The 11,724-nt window shown below is 34.9% G+C and overlaps 1 protein-coding gene across 7 annotated transcripts in view; it reads right to left on the bottom strand.

The window, feature by feature from the left end:
- Positions 1–2,239: 2,239 nt before the first annotated feature.
- The window catches only part of LOC127874937 (transient receptor potential cation channel subfamily M member-like 2), a 32,665-nt gene continuing 23,180 nt past the window's right edge, over positions 2,240–11,724 (bottom strand). For all 7 annotated transcript variants that reach the window (XM_052419633.1, XM_052419631.1, XM_052419634.1 and 4 more), the window contains 6 exons: positions 8,078–8,241; positions 6,551–6,641; positions 6,255–6,429; positions 4,624–4,783; positions 3,740–3,924; positions 2,240–3,065 (listed from right to left, as the gene is read on the bottom strand). In XM_052419633.1, coding sequence (XP_052275593.1) covers positions 2,920–3,065; positions 3,740–3,924; positions 4,624–4,783; positions 6,255–6,429; positions 6,551–6,641; positions 8,078–8,241 — 921 coding nt within the window. In that variant the 3' untranslated portion in view covers positions 2,240–2,919. The remainder of the gene's footprint in view (positions 3,066–3,739; positions 3,925–4,623; positions 4,784–6,254; positions 6,430–6,550; positions 6,642–8,077; positions 8,242–11,724) is intronic.

The raw sequence follows: 11,724 nt of genomic DNA, 5'->3' as shown, positions 1-11,724 counted from the left end.
CCACCCTGTGTTCACATCTGTTAAAGTTTAATTTGGAACCCCACAAAGTCACGTGATCCTGAACCATGTGATTGTAATTTAGCCTAACCATTGAATGGAGATATTGTCATGTTTGTTGAAATACCTGCATAACAACAAGAATGCTATATTCCATATGTTCACATGTCATGTGATGACGCCAAGAAGATTCTTAAGTGTAGAATTATTTAAGTTTCCTGATTACATTTTTAGCATGATGTGCATACTTGTTTAAGTTTATTTCATTCATGTGCTATCTCAGGAAAAAACAAATGTTTTACCTACTTGAGTAGTTTAACTACAAGTTGTTTAAATGATTTTTTAAAGACATTGTTAACGAATCGAAGTGAATTTGATTGCTATTAATTACGGTGGTACTCAAATGGTCAAGTGGACAAGATGTTCAGTGTTTTGTTTTACATTTCTGGTCGTGTTATAATGATTGGAAGGGAAACATTCAAGTGGAACGCTTTAAATTTAAATGGAAACATTTTGATGTTAAGTATGAACTTCCTGGTCATGTTATTCAGATCAGAAGGATTACATTCCAAAATAAAATGCGGAGTTGTACATTTTACTTAGCATTACGAGTTAATTTAAATGCAATAAACACAACATAAAACACTGTATCAACTCCTCCATACGAACAATTGGTTAGTTCGACGCATTTTAAGTTAGTTATGACAATAGACTGCACCTGTGCATCGCTGTCAGCATATTGACAACACCAGATGGAGCAAGAATATACAGATTGCCAAATAAAAATGGCCAGGCGGGTAATTTCCACGACATTGACCGCCTGCGGATCGCCAAGCGGAGTTGTGCAATCACCATATTCAACCCCAGCAACATCATAAATATTGTTTGAAAATTAAGTCCAACGTGTCATGGCTTCATATTAAAATATAAATCCAAATAATTTCCCATCAAAAACATCATGTTCGGCCAATCATCCAAACAATTTATTGATATTGATGTCAGAAAATACCAAATCTTAAATGGCAATCGCGGATTTATTAATTGTTATTTCACATGTATGCCTTGATTTCATTGTTCTATATTTTCAGATATATGAATAGGTATGTTGTGGAAGCAATAAACTATTGAATTATGCAAATTAGAAATTAAAGGAGATTCACTTGTAGGTCAATGTAGCTCGCATAGTTTCGAAAAGTCAGTAATACAAACGTCTTATGAAGCCTTGTCTTAAAGTGCATTCATTTCCTCAGAAAATTTAACTTACAACTTTATATCAAAATAAAGTTATATTTTAATTTTGTTACTTTATTAGATCATAAAAACGAATAAAAATCATCTAGGAGGGTATACCAGAAATGTCGTCTAATAAAAGCTCTACATAGACTTGCGAATATGCTTTGTAAACAAATTTTCCAAGTGAACAAGCGCTGTAAGGATACGTTTGGATTCTGATTTGCTTGATATATAGCGCTAATGCTAGATAAGCATAATACAAATAATATTCCGAAAAAGGTCGACCATACGAAACGCTTAAAGATCAACTTTAAAACAAGATGTGTTTGTGAAACACTATGTCCCTCCATATCTTTGACCTTGAAGGATGTCTTTGACCTTGACCTTTCACCACTCAAAATTTGCAGATCCATGAGGTACACATGCATGCCGAATATCAAGTTGCTATCTTCAATTTTGCAAAATTTGACCATTGACCTTGACTTTTACCTTAAAGGATGACCTTTACTTTTCACCACTCAAAATATGCAGCTCCATGAGATACACATGCATGCCAAATATCAAGTCGCTATCTTCAATATTGCAAAAGTTATCGACAATGTTAAAGTTTTAATCAAACAAACCAACAGACAGGGCAAAAACAATATGTACCCCAGTTTAGAGTGGGGACATAAGGGACATAAAATGTTACAATATAAAACATAAAAACATACGTCAACCGTTCAATAAATTGTGATTTGATCTTTTTTGTAAGGCTTTTTTTCTTTATATGCATTATGTACCTAATAATATAGTGATGGTCAAGAACGGCATCGATAATACGAGTGTTTCACCATGTTAACATCAATTAACAATAAGGTAAAGACAGAACTAGTCGCAATATAAAAATACAGAAGTAAAATAAAGTGCTGCAATATTTGATGTTTTAGCGTTGATTTACACATGGTATTTTGATTTCAAAGAGTCATTCTTAAAATCTAATCTAATCTAAATCATACATACTATAATGATATGATAGTAAGTTTATTTCAATAAAATCATAATAAACATGTCAAAGGCTTTCGTATTGAAAATAAATCATTGTTAGTAAATAATGGTATCAAAAAGTAAATAAAAAATAAAACATAATAAAAAATAATAAAAAAAGTAATAAAAATGTAAGATATATAAAAACTACTAAACCACAATTAGGAGGCAAACCCCTATTTACATTCACTTTAAGTTATTAAAAGTAAGAAACATGTTCATACTAGAAAAAAGTCACATACTAATGCAATAAACTGAGCCAAACTGGTGTAATCACATTTCAAGGCTTGGCGTCAGGCAAAGGGGGTTTAAACGTGTTTAAAGGCACTCAATTTATCGCAGATTTCACATTGAAATTCAACCTCATAACCTTGCGATTCACATTTTAAAGTAACAAAGAGAACCAGTATGCAATATCACTATCCTCGTTTGTCTACGTATGTGCATGACTCATAATTTGTGGATAATTATACGTTTATAGCCGTTGTTTCACTTTTGTGAATAATTAATCAACGTTTATGTATCTTATTCCTTCATATTATGTATACCATCGGTTCACGTTATTGTATGTCATTTTCCACGTTGTTGTGTGTCATTTATTCACGTTCTTAGTCAACATTTCTGAACTTTTTTTTGTATGATTACTGCACGTGTTTGTATCATTTACTTCACTTTCTTGTATATCGTTGCTTCACGTTCTGGTTTATTATTTTCACCTCGTTCTTGTATCGTTTGCTGAAGATACCGATCAGTTGCAGCCTCAGCAAATTTCAACAACTGTTTTCCATACAGATTTTCATCGCTCAGTCCTATTAAGAAATTACCATTATCATAATTCATTCATTTTTAGCGTGTCTTTAAACATAATTTATAAGGACTAATTTGAAACCGCACGATAATCTCAACAATATTAAGACACGAATGATTTAAACAAACATGTGCATAATAACTTAAATAAGAATTTAATTTTAATTTATTTTGCAATATTTTATTTATAACCCAATGAAATTATTGGTATACAGGCATTGAAAAAAGACGTTTGTGAATACTTGCAAGTATAAAACAACAGAAGCTTGAGTAATCGATGTTACAAAATTCAATGAGACAGGATAATCTATAAGCGATACATTTGACCTTCACAAATAACATTGGGCTTGACAAGCCGCACGAACATACCTCCAGAGGCATACTATATAGGGGCTGTACATGAAATTAAATCTGGAATGTTTTTCCTTCAAGTGTTAAATGTCCAATGACCTTAACATTTTACATCAGTTTAATGATAATCTGTCAAAAGCATTGCAGAACTTAAGTCGAACACGAAATTGTATCGAACGTTCGGACGGATTAAAGGCATTCCTAGATTTCCCAATGACTTTTTTTTTATCTCTGCCTGAATAACATCTCTCTAAAACTACATGGTAAAAATTCTAAATCAGAAAAAGCGTGCGTGAGTATATATTATCAGTTTAGTGTTACTTACGAAATTCGTTGTCCGAGACACGTTTTTGTAATCGTTTTACTCCATGGCGTATCGTGCGATAAATGTGAACCAGAATTATCAACGGAGGGCAAAACACAGGTCTCTCGTAATATTCACGCACAATACCGTACCAGTAAAACTTCCAGATCTGGCTAGACTGCTCATGAACACTTTCAAATGTGTTGCTGAAATTAAATGTTTTGGTATTGACCAGACAGTTACAATATAAAGGAAGCAACTGAACGCATCCTCGACATAAGTTAAGTAAAAAACGATGCTAACTAAAGCACACTATCAGATCACCTAAATGCAATTTAAAGGGACATTCTCACGTTTTGGTAAATTGACAAAATTGAAAAAAAACGTTTCAGATTTGTATATTTTCGTTGTGATTATGATCTTTGCGATGAAACTAAATGCTTAACATTAAATAGCACGTAAATATAAATTTTATGCATTTTTGACGATTTAAAAACCTGAAAATGATAACGCGTTACAAACGCGAATCGATTGTTTTTATCGTTATACCTTGTACCATTACGACGATTGCTTTTATAAAGTATAAAATACACCATTCTCTATATTAGAACGGATGGCCGAGTGGTTAAAGTGCTAGACTTTTACTCAAATGATAAGTGGTCGATACTGGTTGAGGTTTTCATTTTTTCTTTATTTAATTTTATTATTGTTTTATTAATAAAGGAATTCAGTTAAAATGATTACATTTATCAATTTAAAGCATTCAATGGCAAACTTCAACACATGCCACAATCTGTAAAAAGGTCCCTTTAAACCAAGAACACTTTTTACATCGATACTATACGACTTTTCTAACCAAGAAGAGATACGAAACATTTTATGCAAATAATTACAATAGACTGTACCTGAACATTGCTATCAGCAAATTAACAAGAACGATCTGAGTAAGAATAACATATATTGCCCCAATAAATATGACCAGGCGGGTGTTTTCTGGACAACGACCTTGACCGCCTGCGGATCTCCAAACGGTTGCATTCGTTGTGCAATCACCATATTCATCGCCTGCAACATAGTGGATATTGTCTTAATATTAAGTCCGAATTATAATATGGATTGCCTTACATTAACAAAAATGACAATGATTTCTAAATGAATCACGATAGTCTTGGGGCGTAGCTTTTTATAGGCCGTGTAGGTCTACACGTTTGCCTAGAAATAATAATAAAAACTCCTCAAAAATTGTTATTTGATCATAAAAGGTGAATGGGTATCAGCGATACATGAGAAAACACGGTGTGATAATAATATTCAATTGGCATAAGGGTCGGTCATACCTTTTATCCCCGCCATAGGCGGAAGGATATATAATTGGCGATGTCTGTTATTGCGTCCGTCCGTCATTACGTCCGTCCGTCTGTCACAAAATTTTGAAAATTTGGCGAGGGATATCAATTCAACGAATGTATTTGTTTAAATTAAATTGCTAACATACACATAATCCATTATATATTACGAAATGGTCAAACCAGACTATTAGTAAAGTTAATTTACGATGTCTGTAGTAATCGAAACTCTTAACGTTGATATTAACGAATGGTTATACACGTACGTGCGACGAGTATTGTTTAAAACAAACTTGATTTACTAGATGATGCGCGACCGACACAATACACGCTGTTCTGCTTTCGATCTTCAACATACATTGCTATGCCACAAATTCGAGAAGTTAAATGAACATAAGTTGCAAGAACCTACTCAAACTCAAAAAAGTAACATTATCAGGGATGCTTATTCTTGATATTGTAGTTTGCAATCATAGATATTTCTGTTGTTGTTTTTTTGGAAACTACAAAAACCTTAAGCATTGCGAGAAAATAAGCGTGGTAAACTTCAAAGTGGGAGGAAAGAGAGTTCTTATATTATGAATTGTCTGATTTGAATATGAACAAGCTATTTTAACTTACAAATCATCTAAGAAAATGAATATTGTAATAGTCGTTTAAAGCTATTTTGATCCGCTTTTGAAATTGAGTACATGTTTTATGAATTGTTTTTTTCCATATAGATTATTGATGACACAAACTTCTATCAATTTTAGAACAAAAGTCATATAAAATGCTTATTGGCAAGGGGGATCTTTCTTTACGTGATATTTAAATAGTAAAAAGAACACTAAACCGTGCACATAAAAGAAATCGGTCACGTGCGATAAGTCATTTTATTAAATGAAATGCATACCGAACAATTTGCAAACAACCCCTTGTAATAAGTGTCCTTACAATACAATGATCATATCAACGTCTGTAAACATTATTGCATGTTTTTCTTATAGGTGCTTTATTCTCTATTATAGGTTTCTGTTGGTTTAATTATTTGCGCACATCATGTATTAATGCGTCTTCTCAAATACTATAATTGTTTCATCGGAAAATTGGACATGAAAATAATCATCAAACTTGCATGTTTTATTTTATTTATACAAAATAATAGATGCTTCTAAACAGTAAAACACCTTTTCAAACAAATCGTTTACCTGAAAGTTCATCCAAGAACAGTTCTCCAAAGATTTGCCAATATGGTTTGTAAACTAACTTTTTCAAAAGGGAGACGCTTGGAGGCGAGTTTGGGTACAGATTGGCTTGGTACATAACGCTAAAGCTGACAAAGAAGACCATGAAGATTCCCAAAAATGACAGCAGGCTGACCAACTGAAAACACACACAGCCAATACACACTTTGTTCTGAACGTTTAATATATAACACTCAACGTAAATTAATTAACCACAATGAAAAACAAAACAAAACAATTTCTCAAATATTTCGGCGTACCATTTTCCTTATCATAATAATTTTTGGACCGATGTTTTTGGCAACAAGAAATGCTTGTAGAAACCGCATGAAGTACATAGCCACAGTGATGCTGAAAAATCAAGTTAAAATCGTGTTACAAGTATTGAGAATACATAACTGATACATGATTACATACAACTCGTGTCCGCACTGTTCGTTTCTAATGTAATGTCGTGTGTAGGAAATCGGAAACTTGACTTAAATATGTGTCGGGCTCTGACGAAAGTTCAAGTAATTTTTCCTTTGGTCAAACTGGCGGAATGATATTTGTTGTTATCCTGCAACTTTAAGTGTTTGCATGATGATTCTGTATATTTAAGTAAACGTTTTCCTTGAAAGCGATATAGTTGCCTTTGTTTTTTAAATATTCATAATACATATACATACACTGATCCGCTTTAACATATAATTGGCCCTAATGGTTGGAAGGCAATACATATTCCCAACTCGCTATCTAACAGTACGTTATTCAACGGCAATATAATATAAAACGGTGATACGGCGTCCACGAATACACAGAAGAGATACCATATTGGGCGATCTGACACGAGAGTCTAATATGAATATTTCAGCTGTGTACGTGTCCAAATACTTCGCAGAATTGTATAAAAAGCCGTTGAATGGTATATATTTATTATAAGACTTTGACTTTATCTACAATATTCACGTCCAAAATACATTCAACGTCAAGTTCTACAAAGATCTTCCGCTATTTAATGACGTTGTGTGACGTTAGCTGTAAAATTATTTCTTTTCGAAAGATGAGCCTTTATAGAATATTTAGAAAACTATTTGAAGCAAATTAAAATGAGGGACTTATTATTTTACCACGTAAATATAGACCTGCAGAGAGTCTAAATCAACACTTAACGTGCATATTACTTTATATATATCCTTCAGATTCTATCGATTTTTGTTAGGGAAAGGATACGTTCGGATGTGAGTAGGAAATTATCGTTCATTTACAGACCGCCAAGCACGGAACATTGAATAGATGATATAAATTTTTAATTAAGAAGAGTATTCAAAGAAGGACTTAATATCTTGTTCCTGCTACAATTAAAAAGTACTAATGCTAGGTAGATGAATCTCTTCACGTGGATAGAAAGCTGTATGGGGAATAAATAGTTCTTCTTCTGTGCAAAATAAAATTGTCGTTGCCATGTGACAGAAAATTATGTATTATAATGATATTTTGCAGACGAATACGCTGAAATAGCATGCACATGTAATATATAAACATTTTCCCACATAGATTAATCAACCTAGCATTACTACTGACTGCGTTGAAGTAGGATCCGATTTTAATGTTTACTTATTTTTGTTACAAAAGTGACCGGCATATTTGTCTGGCGAAAACACTGAAATAACGTACATATATTACATTTGCCCCTCTATCCACATCGAGGTGTTTCGGGTAGACGAAAAGACGGGGGGATCGGGTTAAACGTATAGTCGCATTCCAGTGAATGCGGTAGTGACATTGTTAGAGCCTATTTTACGTACCTGTATAGAAAGCGGACATACTGAAATGCATTCCCTGACAGTTCATATCTCAAAGCAACAGTCGTGATGAAAAGAATGTTTATCAGCAGATCAAACTTATTCCAGTGGGATCCAATCCAAACTTTGATTTTGCTATTGAGTCCAGGCGTTCTATGCGTGATCAACTGAAACATATATCTTCAATATATGCTTAAATTTCAACTGGGTGGAATATTCTTTAGAGTATTGTATATATGTACCTATTCTACAGGTCGTTTACCTTAATAGTCCAGGCCACTTAAAGAAATTACCTAAAACAAATTGCAAAAGAAATGAAACAACGTTCATCGCATAGATATATGCAATATGTACCTTGTATTAAAATTCGCCATCATGCCTCCGTGCGGTTTTTCAGATATCCGCGATACACCGTTCGGTTTAACTATAATTTTGTTTGGCATGTTTTGGCTTCCATAGCCTATTATTTCTTGACAATGTTTATACCGGAAGTTGCAACTATTCTAGAACAAAATGCAGAGACTCGTAACTTTCGACGCTGTTTGGTCTTAAAAGGTGAGTTATATTATATTAAAACCTAAAATGATACAATGGCATATTTATTAATACAGGACAAATGCATTCCTCTATATAAAAACCCGATTTATCTGTGTCTGTGCTCTAAATAGATTGAAATTGACCGCTGGAAAACATGTCATGACGTCATAGTCTTTGTAAAATTTGTTTACCAATTTTTGTTATTTATGTGCTCTTTATAGTGATAATCATGTATAAAAGATATTTAAAATCATGTATAACAAATATTAAGAATCACGTTTGATAAAAAATAACAAAAAATAACTCATTTTCTAAGGGAGACTTACGCTCGACAAAAAAAACTACGGAAGACCATTCTAGTCAAAATTCAATTTACAAATTTTTCATTTTAAAGTTCGTTTTAGCCAATGTTTAATGTATTGGTGTGCACTTGTGTTTGGTTTTTCATAAATTATTCAGATAGATCTATAATCTATATAATGAATCTGATGCAAATCATGATTAGTCATAACATTGATCTAGTTCTACGTGTGCTATATTAACAGATGTTTTGAAAGCAGCACGCACCAAGTGCTTATAAAAAAACACAGCTAGTAATTGTATCTATTAGTTTACTATATGTCTAGTTAGTAAAAAAAAGATGTCATGTTAAAATTGTGTAATATCCCAAATAGTTTATCTTACAGAGTAATTTATCCTTATTAATCTATGAAAACAGGAACTTCGTATCAGTGTTTTTATTACTTTCATTTAATTTCCAGGGTCATACCATGAGCTGCTGTATATTCTGCACAAAGGAGCTGGGCGATGGCCAACCCACGACACAGCTTGGAGAAAAGGGTTGCGTAACGATTAACACACTCGCCAGTTTCCTGGGTTTGAGCGTCATTGTAACAACAGGACAACGTGTTCACAAAGACTGCCGTCGTGATTTCTGTCGACCGAGGGAAGCAAGGCAATTAGGAAACCGTGGTGCAGGCTTTTCAGAAGAATACAGACGCCTTCGGTCAAATGGCGGTTTCGACTTTGGTCAGCATTGCTTATTTTGTGGCAAAGCTGCCAAACTTAAGGGCTGCAAAAGAGGACATGATGTGTATCCTGTGCGAACGTTTGATTTTCAAGCAACAATCAGGGAAGTGTGTGAAGGTAGAAAGGATGAGTGGGGTTATCAGGTGTTGGCAAGACTGGAAATTGCACAAGATTTGCATGCAGCAGATGCAATTTATCATCAGACATGCAATGTCAATTTTAGAACTGCACGACAATTACCTTCTAGTAAACAGACTGTCCCGGAAGCTACAGTAAAATCTCCAAGAGGCAGACCAGAAAATCTAGAGCAAAATGCTGCATTTTTATCTGTTATGCAGTTCTTCGAAGAAAATGACAATGAACAGACCAGTGTACATAACTTAGTTTTAAAAATGGAAGAATTGATTCCAGGATGTGCGTACAGTGCCGTTTACATGAAGAAAAGGTTGAAGGAACATTATAAAGATCGAGTGGTAATTACTGAACTAAATGGTGTTTCCAATATTGTAACATTCAAAGAAACCGCCTCGTCAATATTGAATGACTTTTACAACCAACCGAAGAATATGGACACAGCAGAACAGAAGGCGTCAATCATCAAAGCAGCAGCAAAGCTCATACAAAGTGAGATTAAAGAAATGCCTGTTAATAAGGACACATACCCGTCCCCAGTTGCACTTTCTTCCCTAGAAGAACAGACAGATTTCTTACCTGGCTCGTTAAGCGCATTTCTGTCCACACTTTTTCCGAAAAACACTAATAGTGTCAAGAAGGCGTCAATAGGACAAGCTATAATACAAACTGCCAGGCCGCGTATGTTGCTTTCGCCTCTGCAACTAGGACTTGCTGTGCAACTCCACAATCAATTTTCTTCACGATTTCTGATTGATGTACTAAATAAAATGGGATTTTGTTCAAGTTACAAAGAAGTGATGAGATTTGAAACCAGCGCTTCTGCTACAAATGGAGTGCACATTCCAGGAGTGACGTCGTCATCTTCCTTGCAGTTCGTGGCCGATAATGTAGACCACAATATATGTACTTTGGACGGGTATGGCACTTTCCATGGCATGGGTATTATTGCAGCCGTTACCCCAGGTGTCACAGAAGACGTCAGCATACCTCGAATAAAGGTTTCCAATGCCGATATAGTCTCAGCAGGACGGATCAATGTACACTTCTACCGGCCTAAACAAGAGCGCTCAAGTGTTATACTCAAAGATTTGAAATCCAGGAATGTTCAAGACCCAACAGCGTATCTAGATGTCTTAGTAAAAGTCGCCAGGCCACTGAAGTTGTCAAATCCTGGTTGGTCGGGATTTATGCAATCTGTTGACATTGGACAGTTTCCAGGAAAGTCAGCTGTTACATTTCTTCCAATGATTGACCTTAATCCAAGTGACATGTCATGTGTTTACTCTACACTGAAATTTGTGTGTGAACAAGCGGTAATTTGTAATAGCACACCGATCGTGACATTTGACCAGCCACTGTACTGGAAAGCTGCAACAATAGTACAAAACGAGAACGCTGACAGCCCACTGAGGAGGATCGTTCTCAGATTAGGTGGATTTCATATGCAAATGAGCTTTCTTGGAACCATAGGAAGTCTCATGCATGCGACTGGGCTTCAGGACGTCTTAGAAACCATCTACGCACCGAATGCGGTAGACAACATGATGAGTGGGAAAGCAGTGTCAAGAGCAGTACGTGGGCATCTCCTTGTCGATGCAGCACTGTGTGCGATGGTAACCGCTGAAATTTACGGAACTACACCGCAACAAACGGCTACATGTGAACGCACTGACACTGACCAGGCTGATTCGATACAAACTGCTCATCCACAAAACGAACCGACGCAAGACGTTCCGTTTGAAACAGACGAGCATCGTGTTCAAGAGAACGAGCTTGACGTCGGGATACGTAATGATGATGCAAATGATCTGGATACGATTTCTGCCATATACGATCAGCTACTTAGAAAGCAGATATCACCTGAAAGTGTGCTGACACACCCAGTTATAGAAAAGGTCAAAAGCATATACGACAGAAAACTGCAAGAGCTAAAGCAGTACCCCACATCA

This window comes from Dreissena polymorpha, chromosome 3 (genome assembly GCF_020536995.1).
Source record: "Dreissena polymorpha isolate Duluth1 chromosome 3, UMN_Dpol_1.0, whole genome shotgun sequence".
Taxonomy (NCBI): Eukaryota; Metazoa; Mollusca; class Bivalvia; order Myida; family Dreissenidae; genus Dreissena; species Dreissena polymorpha.
The sequence above is the reverse complement of the archived record's forward strand: the minus strand, read 5'-3'. Positions and strand labels throughout refer to the sequence as shown.